The sequence below is a fragment of the Cyprinus carpio genome, chromosome B11, assembly GCF_018340385.1.
Source record: "Cyprinus carpio isolate SPL01 chromosome B11, ASM1834038v1, whole genome shotgun sequence".
NCBI lineage: Eukaryota > Metazoa > Chordata > Actinopteri > Cypriniformes > Cyprinidae > Cyprinus > Cyprinus carpio.
The window spans coordinates 19,142,086-19,169,857 of NC_056607.1; the positions used below are offsets into that span (position 1 = coordinate 19,142,086).

Here is a 27,772-nt window from a genome sequence, read left to right on the forward strand (position 1 = left end):
AATACAGCTATTTGTGTAATTGAATGTAGCCTTTGTGGCAACTAGCCCCAGTATCCCCTATTCAAAGAATAATGTCAGATGATACATATGTTGGAGGACTGCTACTGAATTTATTCAGTCACTGTAAATGTTGTCTAAAAAAAATGAGGCACTGTTGTTTCTCTCTATGCAAAACCTTACGAATCATTCAATCCACCTGCAGGGTTTGTTTTGCGAGTGAGAAATCACATCCATATATCAACAACTGACAATACAAGATTCCTGGTTAATACAGTAATCAACAAAGAAGAAATCACTCTAGTGGAAAAAAAAAATAAAACACAAATACAGAATGCAGAACTTAACTGATATTACAGTATATACATGATTAAATAGCAGTGTTCCTGAAATGCCTTTGATGCCGTTCACACAGGACACATTCTTTTATTCCTTTGCTCTGGTTTGTTAATGATTTGTCTATGTAGATGTAAGATACTGAGGATGTTTTTTCAGTACCTCACACCATGTACATTGCAGATGTTGAGGCCACTGCATTCTGTTCTATTCTGTTGTGTCTAGCTGATTTAGAAGATTTTCTTTGCAAACAGCCCATTAGAATTTGGCATTACTGTTGCCACTTACATTTTAGAACAGACTTGACTTTGTGTATATGATACCTTACTAAGTAGCTAGAAAACACACTAGATTTCGTTACACAGCTTTTGGGTCTGCTACAATGATGCACTACTAGGACTAGACTGGATTTCATCTGGAGAAATTTTTTTTTTTGAAAATTTTGTCATTCTTACCCTCATGTTGTTCCAAACCTGCATGATTTTTCTTTTTCTTTTTTCTTTTCTTGTGGAACACAAACAAAGATATTTTGAAAAATGTCTCTGAACAATAAAAGTCAATGGGGTCAGATGTTGTTTAAACCCTGATGTTCTTTAAAATATCACTTTACATTAAGGTCTCATTTGTTAACATTAGTTAACGTTAAAAATGAGAAATATAACTTTTTTTAATATTAGTTGATATAAATAAATACAGTTGTCCATTGCTTATGTTTGTTCGTAGTGCATTATCCCATGATTTTCATTTTTGGATGAACTATCCCTTTATTTAATGTTAACAGATACAACTTTTGATTGAAAAATATACTTGTAAAAGCTGTAGAAATTTTTAGATTAGTTCATGTAGACCAATGTCAACAAATGAAACCATATTGTAAAATGTTAGGAAAATATTTTTTTCTTCCATAGAAGAAATTAAATCATACAGGTTTGACATGAGGGTGAATAAATTGACAGGATTTTCTTTTTTGGGTGAACTATCCCTTTAAGAAATACAGAATAGTCACAATCAACATATGACCTTTGGCTTTGAAGAGGTCCACAGGTGTTTGTCATAGAGCCATGAATGACAGCAGTCACCACTGATGGCTGTAGCATATACATAATAATTTTAATTTCAGTTATTACATAAGGGTCAGCTGGTCAAGACATATCGCTACACAGTGGCAACTTCTTGGAATGGAGTCTCCGATCTGCTGGTCAGAAAGTGTAACTGACACCCCACAACATGTCCACATATTTTGACTCGTGAGTTTCAGGATTGGACTTGACCCAGTCTTATTGTAAAAAGTTCCAACTATGACCACTAGAAGCTCTATTGAGTCAATGGTACAGGAAGTTCTCCTTCACAACATTACTTCAGCCTTGTCAACACAACCCGGCAGATTAACAAGGCTGATGGAGTGTCAGAGGAAGACCATATAAGAGCGGAAACACTTTGTCGCTATATACGGAGTAGAGAAAACTTCCATTCAAACCCCATCCTGGATGCTGCCATTAAACTTCCGAGTGCAGACCCTGGTTTGAGAAGCTCCTGTTAAGGAATAGAGCCCCATCCTGCAAGGAACACAGTGATTAGATCTCGCTCAAAAGCATCTGTCCCTCTGGTCTGAGGTATCTGTCTGGACACCGTCAGTCTCACCTTTTAATTCGGCTGATCTGCTCGCAAAGGAAAGACAGGTACTGAGTGAGCTTCACCATGGCGATGATGAGTGTGCCCCCCACCAGCGTGCACGTAGGCCAGAGGAGTGAGCTAATGATGGCCCCGCGGCCGTAGAGACGTGTCAGGAGGACGCTGTCCTGCTGTTCCGAGGGGTCGTAGTAGCACAGAACTTGCTGGTGCGTCTTCAGTCGCTCTGAGATGTTCATCACAATGCTGTGCATCAGCGTGTGATCCTTGCGGCACTTTGGGATGTAAAAACACTGCAGGGAAGGTGCATTTACTTGAAAGGAATTCAGTTCAGTTTGTGTACTGCACTGCATCGTGGTCATTTATCATGTTCAGAAACATACTGTGATGTCATCTTAGGGACAGATTGTGAATTGGTCATTTTAGATAATTATATTAATTAAAAATACATTAACAGGTGGTAAGTAAGTGTCACTAGTTTGTCCATATATAAGCAAAGAGACAAGCCAGGATTGATGTCCTAAAGCACTTTTTACATTTTTTTTTTTTTTTTTTTTTTTTTTTTTTTGCTGCTGTAAATGTTTGCTCATAAAGATCACGAGCACTTCTGAACCCTGATGAAATTGATATATGCTTGCTCATATCATCTTTTTTGTTTTTGACAATTTAATTGTAATCTCTCAAATAGAAGTACTACTTTTCTGCAGTACCTTCAAATATGTGGATTTTTATTTACTTAATATTTACTTAATATTTTTTGACAGTAAATATATTATTCAAAAATACATTAAACATGTAATATACATAAATTCTAATTAATTAAAATTCATTAGTTTGTTTTTATAAAATGGATATTTTTGGAAGATTTTGGGTGACAATGAAGGAAATATATATATTTTTTCATTATTGAACTTTATTTATTCAGTTTAGTTAGTGCTTTGTACACAGTGTTTTGTTGAACAACCCAAAAGGGTGATTAAAGTGGTAATATATCTAAATAATCTGGTTTGTTTTAGGTTAAAATCTACTTTTACTACATTTAACAGAAGCAACCTGATTGGTTAATTATAATCGGAAGCTTTAAAATAACAAGTGTGCATGGTATCACAGAAGAACTGCCCATGCATCACTATGTATTGGTAATGTGATATACTGTATCCCTATAGTTAATGCATATGGTAAGGTGTGGTGTACCTCAGGGTGGGCCTCATGGGCCTCCTCATTGTATGACAGCCGCAGAACCTTGCCGGTGAAGTTCAGACTGACGTATACTTGAAGGCAGGGAAACCTGGAGCTCTTCCTGCACTCAGAGCCGCAACTGTAGCTGCAGTTAATCTCAGCAACTATGCTAGAATTTAGCACTGTACAGTTTGACTCCTCTGTCCAAACGCTGAGTGAAAAAAAAGGGCAGAGAAGTTGAAAAAAGGTTAAATAAGTTATAATGGCGTTATGCATTAAATGCATTTATCATACAAGATGAAGCGAGATGGCTGGTGGTTAACATGCTGCTGGAGAGCTTCCTACAGTTTAAAATTTTCAAGTGCCTTAATATTGATTAGAATGAATGAATGAATGAATGATGCATTTATATAGTGCTTTATTGTGTATTGCTGTACACCAAAAACAGTGTGCAGCATCCACCTGGATGATGCGATGGCAGCCACAGGACAACGGCGCCAACTACAGGATGGAGAGGAGGGAGAGTCATAGAGCCAATCAAGTGGATGGGGATTATTGGGAGGCCATGATTGACAAGGGTCAGTGGCGGCAATTTGTTACACCCCTACTCTTTATGAGAAGTGCTATGGGATTTTTAATGACCAGGGAGAATCAGGATCTGGTTTATCGTCTCATCTGAAGGACGGTGCTTTTTTGACAGTATAGTGTCCCCATTACTATTCTGGGGCGTTAGGACCCACACAGACCACAGAGTGAGCCCCCCTGCTGGCCTCACTAACACCTCTTCCAACAGCAACCTAGTTTTCCCAGGAGGTCTCCCATACAGGTACTGACCAGCTCAACCCTGCTTAACTTCAGTGGGCAACCAGTCTTGGGCTGCAGGGTGATGAGGCAGCAGGCTGTTTAGGTTCAGGTGTGTTTGACTAAAACTGAAATGAAACCCTCCAGGGAGGTAGATCTAGAGAAGCAGGACTGAGTAAACCTGACTTAATGTGAACCTTAACCCATGGAGAAGTCAAATTACTTGCTAACGAGTTCTTCTGGCATGCTGTTGAATGGCATACTGGAGGTAAAGTGAGCATAAACTCAGAGTTGGCAATATTTACTTTTTAATTCACATTCCAAAAAACAATGTAATAATAATCATATTTTATGAAACTTGCTCCACATCTAAAACAGCTTTCCTTTTCCACTGACATTGTCAGTTTCTCTGACTATTTATACCTCTCCCCTTTAGCCTATGTCATATAAAGACCACTTTTCGCTATTTCAATCAGTTCTTAAGGAATGAAATCAAGTCTTTTTTACAGAAGTAAATTTTAATCTAATATGTATTTTACTGTCACTGTAATTTAATATTTTACAGATTATGAGTGCCTGCCCTTGGCTTCATTTTCCACCCTGCCTAAGGTTGTTTGTATGCGTGCAATGCAGTGACACCAAACTCAGTTATGTGTGGAAATCCTAGTTTGGTGCTGGCATCCTCATTGAATTTGCCCCTTTCCACCCAAAGACATATTTTCCCTTTGACTATAGGTGCACTTGAACTTTATACTCATAAAGAAATTTACACCTCAACACTAGAGCTAGATTTAATCTTTGGTCATTGTTTCTATAAGCATTTTATTGCTTATGCCAATTTTTCTTAGTTATAAACAGGTCATTTGCTGAGATAATGGATAAAAACCAAAAACCGCTGAGAAACAGAAGCCTACAAAATTGACAGCTAATTAAAGTCTTAAATATTTTGCTAATATTCTTCTAGACATAACAGCCCATTATAGCCAACCCGTTGCAACTTGCAACAAATTATATAATCAAAGCTGATTTTATTTTTAGCCGTCTTGACACACTAAGTACAATATTTGTACATCAGGGCCACCCTCCATATTCACTAGGGTACACAACGGTGATTTGGCCTTCTGTTGTGGCGGCCGATTACATGTTAGTGTTTGTCTTTGTGCCAGGCCTCTTGTCTCCTACTCTATGAATAACAGACCCTGTGTTCTTTGGCTATTCCAAAGGCTCAGCTGCCTCTTTAATTGCCTTTGACTACAGTGTATGCCAGCTCTTATCTGTGTGCAATCTGTGGTGGGTCAATGGTATTTGGAAGAGCTCTACAGAACTCTATTTGGCTCCTATGTTGTAATGTTCGCTAATTTGTGTGTTACGGTCAAAAAGGAATGAAATCGGCAAATGTTTGGTACATTGTGCACAATATAATTCGTTTTTTACATGAGTGATCATGTTTAGGGGCATTTCATAAGCAAATGAGGAGAACAATATGAAAAATGCAGCTCTGTTCAGAATGAAATCTTCACACAGCTGTGCTGAAGCATTTACACAGAAATTAACATAAATGTTGTTAGTTTTTTTGTAACTGCAGGGAGCAACTGTTAATTTGATATCTTGTCTGGCTGCCGTAGTGCATCTATCTATCTATCTGAAATGCAGAAATTATTTTCCTTTTTTATTATTGTTTTTTTTTAAATGTTGCAGTTTGAGTGAATTATAATGCAAAACTAATATTTGCTCTACAGAAGTTTAGTTTACTTCTGCTTTCTAAACTTAGAAATGTGAAAGGGATCTATAGCAGAAATGACAAACATCTGTGGTGAAAATTAAATATGAATACATTAGCATATGCATTTGTTTCTTCAATTTAGAGGTTACTTAAAGGTACTCAATATATATATATATATGTATATATAGATATATATATAATATATATATATATATATATATATATATATATATATATATATATATATTTACGATTCTGGCGGTTTCATGGTTTACCGTGGTTTTTCTCTGAGTGTGCCTTTGTATGAATCAGAATGCATGAAACAGTTGCAGAACCACTGCATTTTAATCACAATCCAAACAAACATGTTATATGTAGCATGAGCAGTTTTTGATGTAAATTAGATTAGTATCATTTCAAAATTTAAAACAAAAACAGAATGGTCTGACTTAAGTTTTGCGAAATTATGCTACATAAAGTATATCTGCATGAAACAAAAACAGATGGACTGATTGTGGCTCTCTGACACTCTCTGTAGTGTTTCATTGGTTATTGTAAACAAAGCAGCACTGCGCTTTTAAACACTACATAAATATGCATAAACATGAAGGTACGATGGAAAAAAATACCATCTAAACTTTTCTGAAGACAGTCAGTTCCCCTCATATAAACTCCCATCCACAATTTTGTATTATATCCAATATTCCGTGCATCGTAAACAGTGAGTTTGCTCTGCCTGCTACAGTATTTTCTCCTCTTTGTGTTTGTCTTATTATTCAATTCAGCATTTGAATGGGGGAGAAATTACTGAATGTGCCCCTTTAATTCTGTGGTTTCAGTGTATTTTTGTGCAGTTCTGTTCTTGAGAAGGTTTCTGGGCATCTTTACCTGTCTGAGTAAGAGCGCACCATTGTGATGCCCAACACAAAGTACATCATGGCAGAGAAAAGGATCATGCTGAGGCCTAAGAGAATGGCTCTGTCCTCTCCAGCCTTCAGTGCTGTGACCGTCCTCCTCTTCTCCAAAATGTCATACTCACGAATCTTCTGATAAAAGGTCCTCTTGAGTGACTTAAGTCACAAGACACACAAAAGGAGGGGAATATAAGTTAATGAAGGCATGGTGTGTGCCAAACCTATAACAAGAAATTGCTTCAAGTATCATTTCACCAGTTTTTATCACATAAAAATAAAAGAAAGAATTAGGTTTAGTTCAGAACTCCAATGACACACAGATAGCTGCTACTGTCCTAGTATATATGCATAGTTAGTTCCTTTCCAAATATTTAGCTCATGATTCTTTAATCATGTTTTGACAGCAGGTCATATTGCTTTTGAAGATTATGCATGGGTGTGAAGGCAAGCTGTCTAACCTGTCTATCTTTATCAGTGACCTTTTGGTAATTACTGTGAGTACAGTGGTCAAAAGCATTACAAACTTACAACCCACTTCCTGTGATTAGTTTACGTCAGAATCTAAGATTAGTTTGATCATTAAAATTTGATTTTTCTGATACTGCTAAATCAGTGTATAACAGCAGTTATACTTAAAACTGTTAATAATAGTGAGTGAATTTCTGTGCATTCAATAATCTGTGATGAATCAGTTCTAGAATGATGAGAGTAATTTTTATTTAGAAGAAGCTGCATATTTTCTAGGGATGCAAATGTTGGTTTTCATTTTGAAATAAAATTAAAAAGACTTGTAAATGCATTGTCACTTTTATACATTTCATTCATACATGTTAATTTCCTTACTTTTGAGCCATTCAATATTTATTTAAATCTCATTTTTAAATGCACACATAATTTAATATCACTGTTAAATCTCAAAGTGAATATCATTTATTCTGTATAAGTTTCACTTTTAAACAAATGAGTTTAGTTTTTGTTGTGTTATTTTTAAATTACTTAGACAAATTAGTCAATTGTTGGTTAACAGTTGTAACAAAATGATTTAGTGGTCACTTTTTTATAAATAAAATGTATTTTTATTTTTATTATATATTTATATTTTAGAATTATATTTTCAATTTATAACAATTTTTGATAACACTTTATTTTAAGGTGTCCTTGTTACACATCATGTTACATGCACTTGCTATTACAATAACAATAACAATTATGCATAATTACATGCAAGTAATCATAAGCCAATTCCTAACCCTACCCATATATCAAATACATGTAGTTAATTAAAAAATGTAGTTATTACTCAGTACTTAAATGTATAATTACACTGTAACAAAGACATCTTAAAATAAAGTGTAACCCTATTTTTTTACTATTATGTTTATTATCATATTATCCCTCTGTACTTAACATCAACATGAAATCAAACATGCAACCTCCTTACAGAGATCCTAGAAAATTATAGTTTAGCATAATGCTGTCACAGGTGGTTCAGCTAGTTAGTTAGTTAGTTAGTTAGTTAGTTAGTAGAGTCATTGTACTTTACCTTCTCTCACTTCCTGATCCTTGAGCCCCTTTGCTTCCAGCCCACAGAAACATTCTCCCAGCTATTCCAATGTGTGCGGCTCTCTGTGAAGCACTCAAAAAAGACTGCTGGGATGACCTGACGAGAAAGAAACACACTTAGTCGACCATGTGCTTCCCTCCACACAGGTTCGTCTGCAAACTGCTCCCAGTGCGAAAAGATGTGTCTTTCTTTTTTCTTTTTTCTTTTTGTTAATATCACCTTAAACTAACAGTCTTCAAAAAAGGTGAAATTTTACAACCGGAATATCAAACAAGTGACTTCATCATTGTGGACAAACATAGTAAGTCCAAAAAGAGAATCCATCAGTCTTCAAATAGAGAAAAAGAAAGTTTCCATAATCCTCAGCAGTGAACAAAGTCTGTCTCATGTGGCTGGAACCAGTTCTCGATAAATTAAACTCACTCCAGGCATTGAACTAAGCATCTGCTCCTTCATTTCCTGCCTGTTGGTTTGGTATTGACTATGGGCTGGCGAGTGGCAGGGTGGAAAATAATAATTAGAGTAGTGAGCAAGGAGAGGAGGACCATTCACGGCATTGATCTCTTCCTCCAGCCCCGGCGGAGAGAGTGAGAGAGGAAAGAGAGAGGGAGTGCTGCTTAAAGCCTCCTCCTCCCCTGCACCCTGTTGCTGATTGGTGTTGATGGAGGGTCCTGTAGCATCAAGGTGACACAGGTGTTTTGGGCAACGCGCTTGTGAATGACTGACTGCACACTCCTGCCCTCAGATGCTGTCCAGTCCAGACTCATCATCCAGCATGTTCTTTTCACAGAGTCTATCATGCGTTTAAATGTAAATCTGATGTGATGAGCTGAGCTTGTGTCATGTGAAAAACTCAAATTATAATCAAGCACTTAGTGGGATAGTGTGCTAGACTATATATATATATATATATTATATATATATATATATAATATATATATATATATATATATATATATATATATATATATATAATATATAGACTATATATTTGTCCCCAATTTTTTAACCGGAGTAATGGCTGGTGAAAATTCAGCTTTACCATCACAGGAATACATTTTTTTTTTTTTATATATTCAAATAGAAAAAGGTTATTTAAAATTGTAATAATATTTTTGCAATTGTTTTTACTGTATTTTGGATAAAAAAACAGCCTTGCTGAGCATTTGAAAGAAAAAAATAATAATAAAGTGTATGTATATATGTATAAGAAAAGTTTATTTGCATAAACAGATAACTTTTTTTTTTAATTTTCAAGTTAGTTTTTATTATTATGTTAATCATGTTTTTGTGTTTGTTAGTTAGCTGTATTTTTTTTTTTTTTTTTACCTAATCAAAATAACCCAACTGCTGTTTGATTGAGATTAACTGGAATGCACAATGAAAAAACAGTTATCTGTTTTTGCAAATGAACCCCTCATATATATATACCGACTAATATATTGATTAGTCGACTTCAATGCTCTGCCATGTCGCTTTAAGCTTGACGTCGACTAGTCGTGCAACAGGATAAGAAATCTTTGAAGGACTTCCACATTTACAATCCATTTCCAAACAGTTAAAATGACAAATAAATGCATACTCTGAAAGCACTGCACAAGATGTCTGATTACTGGATGCTCGAAATTGAACGGGAGAATGCATGTTTTAAACAGCTTATTGTACAAGTAAGTTAATTGCTGTTCTAATCTAATGCACTGCTGCACTGTAACGTGCACAAACATGACGTTAGGCTAAAGACAGTAGCTCATACATCACGCGCTGATCGTGTGCATACAGAATCATTCAGCGCGGAAATGTATTGTCAGCACTGTTCTGTGATTTCTCAATAAAATGGCTTAGAAACTGAAAAGTTCAAGCATATATTTCTTAATAACTAAATCCCACAGCTTCACTACTAGTAGAGAGACGCTGCCAGGTGGAATTAATTCACGCACGCAATCGCTCTCACTACTGCATTCATATGAATGTAATCTTTACTGTGCTACTTTATCTGTATCTGATTTAGAACAAGCAGAAATCTGTGAGAAATATAACGACCCAAAGCCATGTGGGCAGCACTGTGTCATATGCCATAGCTGTGCACAAGGTGTTTGTCACAAGTACAGACTTATTTGTTCATTAAGACATCATCAGCGACTATTATTTTTAGATATTACAGATAATATATAATATTTTTATTTTCAAATTTTTAATAAGTCAGTAACAGTCTTCGTCTAGATTCTTGACGATCCTTTTGGACGAACTATATCTCATTTGTGCAAAAGTGGATTATATATTCCTGCATCAACAACAGATTTTTCCTGGTTGCTGTTTCACCCTTAAAACTATAACATTCTTCTACTTGTACTAGCTTAATTCATTGGTATATGATTTAGTGTTGTTAGTAATGATCATGCTAACCATTACTAACATTACTAAATCTTATACCAATGTATTTACAAGGTACTTCAGAAAATCTTTCAAAATACATATTACCAATGTACTAGCTTGACTTACTGAGTAATTTCCACTCTCTGGCTGACCTGCCCACCAAGGTGCAGAGCAACATTTTATCTAAAATGAAGGTCTGAAAAGCAACAGTGAGCAAATCTTTGCCCTGCAGTGGAGAGCTGTAAACGTCAACGATGGGAATATGCCACATATCATATTTGTGCGTGTTGACTCTCTTGCCTATGCTGAGTGGGCCGGATCACAGAGCGATGAATTAGATAAGAGGCAGAAGCAGACAGGAGGCACTGACCCAAGGAAACCCATTGTCCCCACTGCACCCAATAAAACAGCTGCCAAAAAATGCCAGGGCAACATGGCACCAAGAACCACATGCAGTGTTTTTAATATAGAATGGCTGTCTTTAAAATGCTTGGTATGGCCTGGACAGTTGTTGGTATTTGTCCTTCTGGTCACCTTAGCTGGGTGAGCAACGCCTTACAGGGGCCTTTTTTGTCGCAAAAAAACACAGACATCTGGCATTCACCCAAAACAGCTGGAACGTTCATCCAATGTGGATGCGCATGATGGGATTTACTAAACCCATATTGTCACTGCGGTGATTTATGAGCCATTGTTGATACTCCACATTAGCTTGGTGGGAATAAAATCATGAAAAACTGTTTTGTTTTGTTTAGTTTCCCTCCCAGTAGTGCAACAATAGTTTAGCCGTCTTTATCAAATTCTAAAAGTTCCAATAGCTACTTCCGGTTTGTTCAGAAATTGATTCACTGTTTCCTGAAGTCCCTATGCTGCATTTTAGATATTTTTTTTTGTAACATAATATATAGTCACACACTGATATGTCATGCATACAGCGCCGGACATGAACAGATTTTTTGGTACGCAAGATAATATCTGCGTTCTGATTGGTCAGATCGCCTGTCAATCAAACTCCATTCAAACGGTCAATAGAGGGTATGCATTGACATCACTTTTCCACTGGAACACGCCCCCTCAGCCAAACTGAGTGGCAAAAGAGCTGCAGCATGAATGGATTTAAAAGGGAAGCTGCTCAAGTAAAACAAACGCTAATCAGTTTAAACTAAAGGTTGCTGGACACGATATAATGTTCCTTACATCTTAGCAAATATCCAGTGGTCCATGGATATCGATGTACAGCCAGGAATCGTGTTTTCTGACATTTATATGTGCCTAATTTTGACGCTGGGGAAATAAATAAAGCAGATTTGCCAGTGAACGCATTTTGTAAATACAAAATAGCTTGGTCTAAATCCGGTTGATCATTATATCAATGTTATATATACCGTCATATCATCCAGCCCAAAAACGTATATAGTTTTTGTTAGTGTTTATTTAAAAACATCCAGTTATGCAGAATATAAGATGGTAAATATTTAATTTATGAGTTGTCAATACGATATATAACAATACAATAAATAGGGTATGATTTTCAACACATTAATATGAAATGATAACGGCAATTCTGTGTTCTGCTGCCTGGAGTGGTTAGACTGCTATTTTTACTCATCTCAGTTAATTTTTACTTGCATTAATTGCATTACTATTTTTAGTAGTTGGCTTGCTAATTAATCAACTTGTTTAGAAAATGAATCACTGATTCAGGTACCTTTGCAACATTTTAGGTCTTTTTTTATAGCAAAATTGTTAGTTCATGTTTACTAATGTAGCAAACTAATGTCAACAAATGGAACTTTATAGTAACATGTAACCAAATTATATATAACAAGTTACATTATTGTTTTCATTAGTAGTGTGTTGTAGCTAAATACTTCAGTTTGCCAAGTACAGTAGCTTCCTCAATGCTGTCTGAAAAATGCTAAGCTGCTGGAAATGTCAGGAGATAATGATATATTCTGAACTTCTGTTTTAGTCATGCTTTTTCGAGCCATTTAGCATGGTAGACAACATGGGAATGTGTTGTTCCAGGGTGGGCTGCTCCTCTCCCTTCAGCTAAATGATATGCTAATGTTGCCTTCTGGAGGCCTGACACATGAAAATGATAAATAATTATTGCTCTTTCACATCACAACTGTCTGGATAAAGCCCAGGTGTCTCAGTGCAAAACCACCTGAGAACTACAGCCAGAGTTTAGTCCACTGCATTCAATTGCTTTCCTCGATTTATAGCAAGCGTTTTCATCGATGTTTACATCTAAATGAAAAACGCATGTTTGAGTCGCATTACACACCTTACTCAAAACACATTTCAATTACTTATTTCTCAATCTCTTTTTAAGATCTTTGTGGACTCGGGGTATAGGATGTCCCAGTTTAATGCATGTAACTGCTTTTGCGTTCATTGTGTCTCATTAACAATGTCGCATTCATTAGCAATATGATCTCTGTTCACCCTTGTTATTTAACACATAATTACACACCTAATGTTGCATGAAATTATTGCTCTAATGACAAAAACAGAGGTACACTCCAAAGGACAGGTTAAAGAAGAGCTAAATGAAATGTTCAGAGCTGACTGAAACAATGTGTCAGTCACCGAGCACATGTAGATACTGTAGATATGCAATCAGTTTTTTAACTCTATAGGACCAGAATGACAATAATAACACAAACTAATATTGGGTATTTTCACCTGAAAACCAAGGTATGAAATAATATGTGACAGGATCACCTGTATTCCTACATGCCGCTCTAGAATACTTGACTCAGACTTGGCATTCAGAGGTCAAGTATTTTTGAATATTTGCCATTGTTTAACAATCCGTCAATGCAAGAAGCTGAAATTAGCGTGCTAATTTTGTATCACACCGCCAACTCACTCTTTCTTGTTTAATATGAACGCAACTAGTGCTGTCAATATTATCATTATTACTGTAATTTTATTGCAATGTTCTTCTTGTTACTTAGCAAATTGTACATTAATTCTATGTCGAGGTACTGATCACCTGATTTGGAATTTATTTTTGTAATAATGACTTGACCTTAGGAACATCAAGGTGCATTCTGCGGGGGATCAAACAAAGTTAGTAAATTAATTGAGTTTTTATCATTGTTGATGATTAGAAACTTAATTAGGTAGAAGGATTGTCAGCCAGAGATGGCAAAAGCTGGTAAATCACTGGCCATTTACAGGGTTGGATAAATCATTTTTCATGCTAAAAACTGTATTCGCTATTCGGTTATTGTTTCAGATCATGACAACGGTTTCTTTTTCTGCTAATTTACTGCTCTCATCAAGCAAACATAATTACCTTTTAATGGAGCATTTTCAGGTCTATTAATCTAATGAGATTTTTATTTTAGAATCTTTCAGTGCTGCTGGCCAGAATTCGAACATTATCTAAACACATGCATATGGAATATAAATATGCCTTATTTTGCACAGCAGGTGCACATGTATGCAGACGAACAGGAGAGAAATTCACACATAGCAACTAGAGTGATTGATGAAGCCAACTAAATAATCATAATATTAATAAAAAAAAAAAACATATTGTTATTCCTTAAACTGTATATATTTATGACATAAACATGTGATCTGAATCCAAAAAGCTGCGATAAGAAACCTAGACTTCATGACTATCCAAAGTCTATTTATAAAGCTGAATGAATTATTTACTACATATAAACTGCTCCTGAGGAAATTCCCTCACCATTTACATTAAGAACTACCAGGGACATAAAGATGTTTTATATGGGGTCAATAAAACTGTTCAGGGGTAAATTAGGTTTATTTGGAGAGTGCCTTTCTCTGAAATTAGTATTGGATCATCTGGCATGACACTTCACATCATTGTATTGGATAATGGCCACGGTGGTTGTAGTTTTAATTGTACATTCAACACTCATCATAGATCATCAGAGAAAATAACATCCCAGAGCTTCGAGTCCAATAAAAGTTTCCAGAAATTGATGCTCTAGATGTTCACGTTGATTGTGTTGGAGACAGTGGATATGATTTGGATGTCTCTGCTGTGTTATTGATAGCTGTATTAAGAATCCAAAATTAACACCCATCAATGCCAAATGAGAGTTAAAATGGGTTTAGCAAGTAAATACATCTATTAGCAGCCAGTTGGCTGGTAAATTTAAAGGTGCTGTATGAAAGATTTTGACTCTACTAAAGCATAAAAATACCATAATATGTTTGGAGATATTTAAGAAACATGCTAAGTTAACACTTGTTTATCTGAAAAACAATGCTACAGTCAGTTATTCTCCTTTGAAAATGTGTGATCCGGGCCAGAATGTCGGTGTTTGTTTTGGTTTGTGAAACCCGCCCACTGCCAGTTTACCCAATTGTATTTCGGCACCCTGGGTTGCCAGTTGGCGGAAAACAGCGTATTTCACTTCATTCATCGTCAAGTGCACTCGTTCCTGTTTCTGTCGTCTATCTGGCAACCTACGTGTTCATCAAGTCTGAGGAGGAGGGGTCGGGTGAAAAAAACCCTCTCCAATATTTTGAATTTGGTCTGCAATACCTAGTTCAACCACTCGGTGTCAATCCTACATACAGCACCTTTAAGTTAGGACAACATAATACACTGCTTAGAACAACTTTTAAGAATGATAGTCTAAATTACTAATGTAAATTACTTATTTATTTATTTAATTCTGACATTTGCAGTACATTCCTTCATTAAACCTGGAACAAAGATTTAAAAAAATAAAATAAAAAAAATGATAAACTTTTTTTAAAAAATAATTTATTACATTAAAATAAAAAAATATATATACAAAATATTTATTTTCAATCGCAACAAATCGCAAAATACAAAAATCAGTATGGCTGACAAATAATTTTTCAGTAACGTTTTTATTGGAATTACCAAATTTACTGTATGAAAATACAGCGTGCAATTTTTATAGCAAAGCATATGCCACTTAGTTATTAAATGGCCAAATCACAAACTATACAACTGAATGTAAGGCTTTCATGGTACCATATTTCTCCATTGACATTTGGATTATGTATGTTGACAACAGGTATGTATGTTTCTTGCCGAGGCATCATTTTTAAGTAAAACTGAAATAAAAAATAAATTAAAAGTATATAAATATTAAAATAATACTAATAATGACAAAAAGCACACAAACACACAAAGACAATAACACAACAACATTTCTAACACCTTAAACTAAAAAATGAAAATAGAATATATGAAAATAAAACGAATTAAATATGAATAAAAACAATAATAACATCTCAATTATAAAACTTAATATAAATGAATAAAAGAACAAAAGAAACTAACAACAGATCAATGCACTTTTTAGTATAAGGCGTATTAGTGCTGAACTTTGAAGTCTGAGCAGCTGAGGATACTCCTGTGTTAAGAAGCGTCTCCCGTGAAGCAGATGGTGTCGGTCTGAGGGGCCTTGTGTATCCTGAAGACTTTGGTATTGGAAGGTCAGCGTCTCTTTCAAGGCTCCACAGCAGCTGAAGTCTGACATCACCACAGCAATACAGACACATGCTTCACATTGTACAATGTGAAATTTACAGCCATCGCCGCCACAATTAGCTTTAAAAGTATTTGTAGGAAGAAGGAGGGGGTCTGGAATCCTGTGCCGGTGATTGTGTTTGACGAGCAAGGGCTGCTGAACTGGGTTGGGTTGTAAATTTCGGTTGAAAAGTGTGGTTGAGGTTGAAAGAACAAATAGAAACTGTGTGTCTTCACTTGGCGTCATTGTTATTGTGTCACGACAGGGCAAACGGGTCATTTGCAGAGCTGTGTGTTGAAAAGATGGTGTCTAGATGATAACATTTATTACCCCAGTAAACACATCCAAGTAACTGCCTTACTCACTTTAGGAACGTGGTATTTCAAGTGTGACACCAGCTGGATGCTATTTTAGGATCCTGATTCAAGAAGAGCAGGATTTAGATGAACACGGTGATAAGTGTAATTATTTGAATTAAGGATTTAAGGAGGTCCTTAAAGATATTTACAGATATTTAAGTAATTTTACCAACATGGCTTTATGAGTTCAACACATATCACTCTAAATTGCTGGCCGATATGATTCCTGATTGACTATCAGTCTACATTAGAGATTCTATTGATCGGAAATGTACATTTATAATGTTGTGAAGTCTAAATTTCTTTTGATTTTAGTTTTGCAAATAATTTTAATATCAGCCATTTGTAAGGCTTATCAGTATTGTAATACAGACACAACCCAAGCATAAACATCAGTGACAAAAAAAGCTGCATTTTAAATGACTGAATCCTAATTATTGACTTTTACTAAGCTGATATAAGTTAAGTTAAAAATCTTATATTTTTAAATGAAATATCAGTCAAATGTGAAAAATTCTATATATATATATATATATATATATATATATATATATATATATATATATATATATATATATATATATACATATATATATATATATATATATGATATTTACTGTAAATTATATTATATTGTATTATATTATTTATTTGGCTGTATATTTTTAACCTAGTCTGCAGTTCAAAGTTTAGGGTCAGTAGGGTCAAAGATTTTTTTAATTCGAAATGTTTCTTGAGCAACAAATCAAGGATCAAGTGACAATCAAGAATGGCGTCATGGCTAAAAGCTGCTAAAAATTCAGCTTTGCATCACAGGAATAAATTACATTGCAAGATATATTTGAATAGAAAATCTTTTAAAATTGTTATAATGTATATTAAAAAATATATAATATTTTAAAAAAATAAAATCCATGGTTTCCACAAAAATATTAAATGGCACAATTGTTATAACAATTCACAATATTAATGTTTTTACTGTATTTGTGATCAAATAAATGTAGCCTTGGTAAGCATAAGAGATATGTTTCAAAAACATTTAAAAGATATTACCAACCCCAAACTTCAAAACTGTATATTGATTGGGGAACAATCAAATCACTCTTAGAAAATTGATCAGAGGGTCTATTAAACCATTCAGCTCGATATTGCAACAGATTTTAAATCTTCGTTATTTCTTGGAAAGGCATTGTAATTTTTCTGAAAAGCACCAAAGCTCCTTCCTACTGTACGAAATTTCTTTCTTATTCTCAAATGCACATCATTCTCATCTCTCATTCTCTCACACCTCAAATGTGCTGATAGATGAATCAATGGGCCTCACCCTGAATTGGTACATCAAGAAGAAACCCATATTTCCTGATGTTGTACACTGTGTTCTGATGTCCCTGCTCACTTGGCAAATAAAATTCATCATAGCTGATTACACCTACCAAAGACTCCAGCTTCAGGTCAGGTTGCAAATATTTGCTCAGCACTGAGAGAGTGGGCAGCTAATTTCCTTTTTCCACATCAAGACTATAAATCCTTCGACTGTATTTCAAGCTTTTTGTCTGTTGCGCTGCGTTTAGAAATACCTGAAATCACAAAGGCTTCCCCGGCAGGTATGACAACCGTCGCATTCAGCATCAGCCATAACACGAGGCCAAGCGTACACCAGCAGATTATTTAACAAAGCAGACTGACTGGCTGTGAGAGATTGACATGCCACTCTTAGGGAGAGCGCAGCCCGTCCGTTTGTCAATACCGTTTCGAGTGAGAAAGCAGAGTGCTCTCGACAGCAGCCATCAATTGGTGAATGTAAAACTTGCTGTTTTGCTCCAGCTCTGCCGCTGGTCAGAGATCCAGTCAGCAGACTGTTAATCACACTCACTCAGGCCCAGCGAGACAGCCGCAGCCGCAGGGTAATGACACCTAAACAACAGGGATAAATCACAGAGCAGGGCCCACGACACCAGCACAGGAAACAAGTCATGCTGCTAAAATTGAGCAAAACCAGGAACTGATAGGATATCGGTTTTGCACTCGATTACAGTGCACTCGGATGTGGTTGCTTGCTGTAACATATACTGTAAGCAAACATTTTATTAGGACAGTCAATTGATTTAAAATGTAACTAAATGAATTGATATACTGATTAAGTAATCAGTTTAATAATAAATAATTACTGTACAAAAGTTGGGTTTGGTAAGATTTTATGTTTTGAAAAGAGATTTTTGTTTTCTCCAAGTAGGATGTGTTTTATGTTCACTAATGATTATTAGTTTTGTTAATTTAATAATTATTAATTTTTTTTTAAATCTTTTTTTTTGTATATGTATTTTTAAATTTATATATATATATATATATGCTCACACACACACACAATTTTATCAAATATAATATTTTAAATAACATAATTATTAAAATATGTTAAATAATGTATCATTGTTTCCACAAAAATATTAAGTGCATGACTGTTATATTGTTACTGTAACAGCTATTGTAGCTGTATGACTGTTATAAAAGTTATAACAATTCAAAATAATGTTTCTATTGTATTTTTTTGATCACATAAATGTAGCCTTGGTGAGCATAAGACAAAAAAGAAAGAATATATATATATATATATAAATATATATATATATATATATATTCTTTTTTCAGGATTATTTGATAAAGTTCATAAGAACTGAAATTATTTTATGCATTCTTGCTCAATATTACCCCCCCCCCCAAAAAAAAAGTTCAAATGCACTATTTTTTGCTGATGCAAATGCAGATTTTTATTTATAATTACTAAATTCATATGTTTAACTGACAACCCAAATGTCTGTATATCCAAATTTTACAGTACCATTGTAGAAATGTGCTATTTGCAATCAGCCATGATTATATTTTTGAGGTGGTGTATGCCATGTAAAAAAAAAAAAAAAAAAAATTCCCATTTATCTAAAAAGTAATATGGATGATTAATAAAAAGAATGAGTGCACCTTACCAAGTTACCAGGTTTCATAGATTTGATTGTCTGATGTGTTTGATACGCGTCAGAACACATGCTGATTACTGCAATCAGTTCGCCTACAGTCAATAAACATATTCCCTCCATTAGTTGCTTTTTTCTGAACAATCAAGCCTAAAATCTAAAATAGAATCATCACATTTAACCGTCAGCAGCTTTTCAAAGTCTTGCATCACCACTGTGTGTAACTTCTGTACATGTAGCAGCAAAAATCCCAAAGTTGTGTTAAAGTAAGTTTAAGTGAAGTGAAGTGACCCATACTCAGAATTTGTCCTCTGCATTTAACCCATCCAAAGTGCACACACAGAGCAGTGAGCACACACACACCGTGAACACACACCCGGAGCAGTGGGCAGCCATTTATGCTGCGGCGCCCGGGGAGCAGTTGGGGGTTCGGTGCCTTGCTCAAGGGCACCTCAGTTGTGGTATTGCCAGCCCAAGACTCAAACCCACAACCTTAGGGTTAGGAGTCAAACTCTCTAACCACTAGGCCACAACTTCCCCTTAAACTGTGTGGACCTAACTTTTCTCTGCTGTAGTGGATGCCCTGTTTGTCCTCTGGCCCTGTTTGGACTTTAGAGAGTTTTTATTGTGTAAAAGCTGGTTTAGCGAGACCAATGCTTTAGATCAGCTATTAAATGACAGTGTAAAACAGAAAAAGAGAGAGAGTTCTCCCCAAAATTTAAAACTCTGTCATACCCTCACTTTGTTCCTAACCTGAATGACTTTCTTTCTTCTGAAGAACATAAAAAAGACATTTCATAGAATGTCTGAGCTGTTGTTTTAGATCTATCACTTTGCAAAAAAAAAAAAAATTCACCATATATCGCAAATTCTAGAAGTAAATTAAATAGTATTTATTCACAGAACATATCAAATTACTTTTATGATGCTTTTTATTGGTCAAGCGGATTTAAAATAACATGAGGGTGAATAAACTATGATAGAATTGTAATTTTGGAGTGCACTATACCTTGTTCATACTAATTAAGTACTATTATAAGTATTAGCTACTTGCAACTTGCAATTTTTTATGTTCATTGTACAGTTTAGGGAGGTTACTGTAGACACTGGCAAAACAATGTTACTACCTGAACAACATGTCTAATTCTAATATAAGAATTTTCCAAAACAATTTCAACTTCTGATTCAAAAACACTTTTATAAGAATAGGATAGCTAGATAAATTGTGGTTTAGCAAACTTACATAATACACTTTTTGCAACATTACCAGTATTACTCCTTTACAATACACAATTCAATATGTCTGCCTAACAGCTAAGTGAGTAAAAACCTTGCGTAAACATAGCCATGAGCTTATAGCTGACAAGTCAAACACACATGAGGCTAATAACCTCTTCTGGATCATTGTCACACACTCTATAACATCACCACGCCATTGTGTTTCAAATCAGCCAGCCGGACTGAATCATGTTATGTAACTGTCCTGTTTGTCTTAGCAGTCACTCTTCATTCAAATCCATTTTAACCCCAGTAAAGGTCACTTCATCGCATCGGTTGAAGGTAACCCTGTAGTCATCTGCGTGCTGCTATTGAAAAATTCTTCTCATGTCTGGACAAATGACGGCAGGCGAGAAGCACGTAGGTTGTGAAGAATGCTCATCTGCTTTGTGCAGCTTGTAGTGTGTTTCTCTAGGGGCCCAGAAACGCCTGTCCCCCGCAGATCGTGTAACCTAAGATGAATAAATGAGCCTGTGCACTTGCTGTCTCATAAGAACCCAGAAGATTTCTGGGAAGTCAGGTGTCACACTGGGCTTTCTGCTGCTGTCAAAATCTGAAATCATCTAGCTATATACATGCTTTTCCCGATATATCTGCGAAGAGTAGCGTGTCAACACTTAGAGGACGTCTACTGACAAGTCCTGGCTGGGTCAGGTGGAAATTTCTGACTGAGTACACACTTAGCTTTTTATGTTCCAACATTTTGGCCCAAGGTCAAAATAATTATAGCGTTCTGTTGATCAATGGGTCTCCGTTTGAGCTCGCAAATGCACTGGGGTATGGAAAATTACACGGCTTAAAACTCAATAACAGTGCCAGCTTCAAGCAAAACAATATCAGTTGAGCTTGTGTTGTTGAAAGCCCTGTGCTGCGTGGTCAAACAATGTCATTTGTCAAAGTTTCTTGTCCTTGCTGTGACTGTAGAAAAGAAGACAACAAGTTGAGAGTTATTTGTACTTGTTTAACCTAGTTCACATGTTTACGAATTGCCAAATATTCCCCAAACCACAAAAAGCGACAAAGTGTGGGAATGAGCTGCTGTGCTTTGTGAGCAGAGCTGCTTGGCATCAGCTGGCGCTTCAAAGCTGCCTGTGCCCATCCAGACAAAGCACTGGCTGTAATAAAAGGCTCTGCTAATTTAAATTTACTTAGCTGATCACAGCATGACTTTTTATTACAATGAGGACAGTAAGGTCATAATATTGGGGATTTGCACCTCTTGAAGATGCAGCACACTGTATTTCTGTCATGAGATCATGTGCCACAAAGGAATGAGGATATTTTATCTTTCTGTGTATCATTTTGTCGTCATTCGAAAGTTTTGTCCTTCTGTCTGTCTGCTGTTATTTATTGATTGTTTGTCATTCTGTCTGAATATCTGTCTGTTGTTTTAATTTCTGTTGATTGTTTTGTCATTCTATCTATCTGTCTTTCTGTCTTTTGTTCTACTATCGTTCTATCGATTGACTATTTGGCATTCTATCTCTGTGTCTGTCATTTTGTTGTCTATCGATAGTTTTGTCGTTCTGTCTGTTTTGTGGTCTATTGATCATTTTGTCATTCTGTCTGTGTGTATATCTGTCTGTCGTTTTTTTTGCTATGATTGTTTTGTCATTCTATTTGTCTTTGTCCATTTGTCTATCTGGTCTGTCTGTCTGCATGACATTCTATTTATGTGTCTGTCTGTTATTTTGTTCCCTTTCTAGCCTGTACTTATTTGAACAATGCCTGAAACTTGGTATTGTGAGCACTTCCTGTGTCTGTTTGCCTCTTAAAGAAGAATCGCTTTATGTATTCCCCAGTTGTAAGTCGCTTTGGATAAAAGCGTCTGCAAAATGACTAAATGTAAATGTCTGTCAATAATTTGTTGTTCTGTCTGTGTGTATATCTGTCTGTGGTTTTGTTCTGTTGATTGTTTTATCAGTCTGTTTTGTCTGTCTGGTCTGGTCTGTCTGTCTTCCTGTCTGACATTAAATCTATCTGTCTGTCATTTTGTGGTCTATTGATAGGTTTTCCGTCTGTCTGTTGTTTTGCTGTCTGTTGATCGTTTTATCATTCTGTCTGTTGTTTTGTTTTCTATCACTTGATTGGTCATTCTTGCTGTCTGATGTTCTATCAGTCTGTCTGTTTGTCATTTGGTTGTCTGTCAGTTGTTCTGTCTGTCGTTTTGTTGTCTATCGATCAATTTGTCACTCTATCTGTCTGCGTCTATTGTTCTGTCTGTCTGTCTGTCTGTCTGTTGTTTTTTAGTTGCACTGCCAACATTATAATTTCCCCCAGCAAAAACAATTAATAGTTATTATGAATAAATTTAAAATATCATTGAATTTTAATGCATGACTTTCTATTTTATTTTAACATTCTATCCATCAGTTTATCCATCATTAATTACATCTGAAATCTCTGTATTGGTATCATTCAGTAGTCCCAGGGTCATATGCAAAGTCATCATCCAAACTCAAATCTAAACCCATGGTGCATCTGTTGTCTTTAGAGTTACATTGACTCACAGCCAGTTAGAAACCACGATGGAGCCGTGACACACCCCTGAGCGAGCGCCTCCTGTCTCCCATGTGTGCAAGGTGCTAATGGGACGTGGCTTTGCTGCCTGCTGGCTCGGGATCTGATATAGTAGCTAAAACAGCGGCACCAGAGAGGCAGCGTGCTCTTGCTGAAGGTCAGATGGTGGGTCTTTACCAAATACAGGTCAAGAGGTCAGGGCAGGAATTCTCATGCCCTGCTGCTACAGCTGGATAATGAACGATCATCTACACACAAATATACCAACGTAACAGCGACGAAACATTTGATAAACTAGTATCTTTGAACTTCTTGATGGTACTTTTATTAGATTAAGGGGAAAAAGCAACCAAATACAGCCCTGTTGCTTAAAGGGTCTGCTGTAATAGTCAAGCAATCCCATCTGTTTTCAAAGACTCAAAGAAAAAAGTTTGATCAACAAACAAGACGTGACTTTAACAGGAAATGAAGGATAACGCCTCAGTGTCTCTAGGCTAGAAGTTCAATTTCTGTGGATATTTATTCAAGCGCTTTATTTTTCTCTCTTTTTCCCCCTTTTCTGTAACTGGCACACACAATTATTTCCCCTCACACAAACCGTCACCCACTAAAGCAAATGTATTTTATAGATATTTAAAGAAAGTCAAAAGTCTAACTAACAACTTATCATATAGAAAGCATTAGTATATCATGAATCAAACCCCTTTACACATTTGACAGACGTAAATCATGCCTACCTGTCTTTTTTTATCCTTTTGGATTAACTGGCCGATAATCCCATTTCCAGCAGGCAACTGTGTCTGTCAGAGGCAGTTTATACTTTTCTGCAGATGTTCTATTGGTTAAGCCTGTTTGCAAGGAGCACTATTAGTGAGAGAGACGTGCTAACTCTGAGTGTAAGCCCGTGTGCTCAAAATGTTTCAGATAGCTGCTGGTGCAACAAGAGTGACACGCACAATAGGCTCACTTGCTCTCTCATGCTTAAAATGAGTTGACTAGTGTCTGTACGTGAACATACACACTGATGACCAAGGAAGTAGGAAGTAGTTTCTGTCAGCAGTGGCGCCCCCAGAAAATTTTAATAGGGGTGGCCAGATGAAGCCACAGTAAATCTTGGGGTGGCACATCAAAAAATAAATAAATAAATAAAGGGTTTGCAATATTGACAAAAAAATGATATATCTGGGATTTTATCGATAACGAAAATTAGACAATATTTTGCTGTGTGTGTTATTGTGCTGATATCTTAAGTGTGCTTTTTTTTTTAACCTTTATGCCATAGGTTTGTGCACCATCTTTTAAGTCAGACACTTGCATTTCGGCTCTTACCAAGCAAATGCAATCAGTATCAACAAAATTGATCTTTGCAATGCAGAGAAAACAGAAACTGCATCTGAAGTGCCATTTAGATGTTTTTACACACTGTTTAATGGAGCTCTGAGGGACATGGAATACTTTAACCTGGAGTTACAAATTAATAAATAATGTTTTGATATTTTAAACATAAAACATTGAAAACTGATGTTTGAAATTGTTTAAAAAATGAAATGGTACCTTAAATGTGAAATTAAAACAGCCAGTAGGTGGCAGCGAGTAACTGTTAATAAGTGAGTCATTGCGATTGAACAGAATCGTTTTAAACGGTTGATTCATTCAGGAACGAAAACACTATCATGTTGCTCAGAGACTCAAAACAGTGACTGTGTTTGGAATGATTTTTGTTTTTAGAAATAGATCGCAAAAAGTGAATATGTTGTCTAAAACGTAAAACTCTTGATATTAACTTCTTGTTTATTGAACTGTTGTATGAAATCAATGTCACATTTGTAATTATGCAGACTTCTGGAGAAAAATGTCACTCTTCGTGTGATAGTAACTATATTAAATGATATATAAATTATATATATCTAAAATTAATAGATTTAAAATAGATTTAAATTAATAGTAGCCACTGCAAATCATCCTAGGGGTGGCCACAGGGTGGCCAGAGTTTATACGGCCACCCCTGGCCACCCCTTGGGGGCGCCCCTGTCTGTCAGTAGATTCTAACATCCCTAGCAAAAAAGGTACTGCGGTGATACCATGGTATTTGATTTTATATAGTACCATGGCACTGAATGATTACCATACTCAAATACTATGGGTATTGATATGGTACTTCAAGATGTCTTAAAGAATGCAAGGGATTTACAATAGTACATTACAAAGAGTTTTCAGAAAGATGTTTATTTATTTTTTTTATTTTTTTTTGGAAAGAATGAATACTTTTATTCAATAAGAATGCATGAAATTTATCAAAAGTAATCAGTATAATGTAACCATTTTTTTCTGTTTCACATAAATATTGTTCTTTTAAACTTTCTGTTCATCAAGGAATCCTGACAAAAATGTATCACGGTTTCCGCAAAAAAATAATAATAAACGATAAGAAATGTTTATTGAGCATTAAATCAGCATATTAGAATGATTTCTGTAGGATCATGTGACACTGCAGACTACTAAATTGACAATTGACTTAATTGTCAATCTCAAATCTGCAGTTTCACTTTCTTTGCTTCATCCTATTTATGGTTGCTGTTGATTAAAAAGTTATCTTAAATATTAACAATAAAAAAAATGCTTTGTTATATTCCTTTTGTGAAAATATAACTATATAAAGCTATAATTATAACTGATTTTAGACATGTGATTTGAGAAAGTAAAATGCACAAATTGATACAAAAAGGAGAGAATTAAAATACATAAATGTTCGTATATTTGTAGTATTTATTTTCCAAAATTGAGAGTCAAAGCTGATTTGTTTTTCATGGCATCTTTTTGTGAAACTTGAGCCATCTAGTGTTAGAGACCTTAAGTTGCACATACTGTCACACACATCTCTCATAAACCCTTGAAAGTGGCCTCATGAGCTGAAATAATTGTGAAGCTGTACCCACTTTCATAACAGTAAAATGTGTGTGTTTGTGGAGTTGAATTTGAAAGTAGTGAAACAAATATCAATTAGTCAATTCTTCACTGGATATCCCATTTGAAACTAAGCTTATCAATGAATCCAGACCATCTACAAATAAAACTAGACCACCTGCGGGTGATGGATTTATAGATTGGGAACTTCTGAGCCAAGCATGTTTGAAGCATCATATTAGCATATGTACATTGTTTGATCTGCAAAGAAACACATGTGCTATATACTGTTCTTCCCATTTCTACAGTCCTCGATGTTTACTTTCCTTTGAAGTGAACTGACAGAGACACTTGAGTACGAGATCATCTGCGAAGCAGAGTTGTCTCAGACAATACTTAACAATAAACTTCCTTTAGTTAACATAAGTTAATGCATTAACATTAACAATGAACAATATATTTGTTACAATATTTATTAATCTTTGTTAATGTTAGTTAATAAAAATACAACTGTTCATTATTTGTTTTAGCTCAGGTAAGAATGTTAACAGATAAAACTTTTAATTTTAATAATGTATTAGTAAATGTTGAAATTAACGTTAATGTTAATCAGTGCTTTAGATTTATTGTGTATTTAACGTTTATGCTGTGCTTTCTGTTTTGACATGCAGTTTTCATACTACACATTGCCAACCCTGTTTTATGTAGGCCCACCCACTTAAGCATTTCTGGTCTCGTCCCTGAGCTGTAGTGATTAAAACAGCTTCATCTGTTTAATCTAGCTTTTGTGTATTTATGTCTTTGACTCATAACACCAATTTCTCAATTTAGCAAAAATTAACTTAAATATAAAAAAAAACTTGCAATATCCTCCGAATGGATTCGAAAAACCACTCCCTAAATCATCACCGGATAAAAAAGTGAAAACTCAAATACTAAAAATAAGTACAAAAAGTAAATTTCCCAGGATTTGAGAGACAGTGAGTGAAAGAGACAGGGAAAAAAAAACTGAATGGGAAAATCACCTTACCCCTGTTCTCTCATAGGTCCTTTTATGTATCTTTCTTGCTGTGCAGTGTTGTTCTCTGACGGAGCACTTTGTGTTGGTCCCAGGAGGAAAGAATTGAAGGAAGTATGTAACACTTCCGTCAGTTCTGATAGAGTGAGAGCAGCTGCTCTGGGAGCCACAGACTTCACTTCTGAACAATAGTCTACAACAACAAACATACACGTCTGCACAGGGACTTCATCAAATACTTACAATTGGCCTTGATGTCTGGAGAGGTGTGTTTTGGGGTTCTTCCACCCATATTCAAGGACAGTCACATGTTTGCAAGAATGAATGAACAAAGGCCTAATCAATGGGATGAATTACAAACTAGGGCTTTAGTGGATAAAGCCCATTTACTGTATATATTAATTAAACTATTTTCATTAATTAATATTTATAATATTAATTAATATAAATAAAAAATTATAATAAATAATTACTTTAACTTTACAGTTTATTTAATAAAATTCAAAATAAAAAAGAGGGCTTGTTTTGGTTATTTTACTTTACAGCTGATAAAGACATCACAATAATCCACAAGCAGCTAATCTACATGACTCCAGTCTATCAGCTAACATCTTGTGAAGTAAAAAGCTGTGTTTTTGTAATTAATGCATCCATCAAGGCATTTGAATTTTAAAATGATGCATCTTGCCAAAATATGAGTCAATAAT

At 35.3% G+C, this 27,772-nt stretch overlaps 1 protein-coding gene and 1 long non-coding RNA gene across 2 annotated transcripts in view; one reads left to right on the forward strand and one right to left on the reverse strand.

The window, feature by feature from the left end:
- Nucleotides 1-27,772, forward strand: part of LOC122138930 — a 76,182-nt gene that overhangs the window by 6,136 nt on the left and 42,274 nt on the right. The window lies entirely within an intron of this gene.
- LOC109076147 (calcium-activated potassium channel subunit beta-2-like) lies at nt 91-27,191 on the reverse strand. Its single transcript, XM_042734424.1, has 7 exons — nt 27,078-27,191; nt 8,123-8,239; nt 7,903; nt 6,554-6,726; nt 3,157-3,352; nt 1,975-2,255; nt 91-1,889 (listed from the first exon to the last, which is right to left on the reverse strand). Exons 1-7 carry the CDS (start codon nt 27,089-27,091, stop codon nt 1,805-1,807), a joined length of 867 nt encoding a protein of 288 aa, XP_042590358.1. The 5' UTR covers nt 27,092-27,191; the 3' UTR covers nt 91-1,804.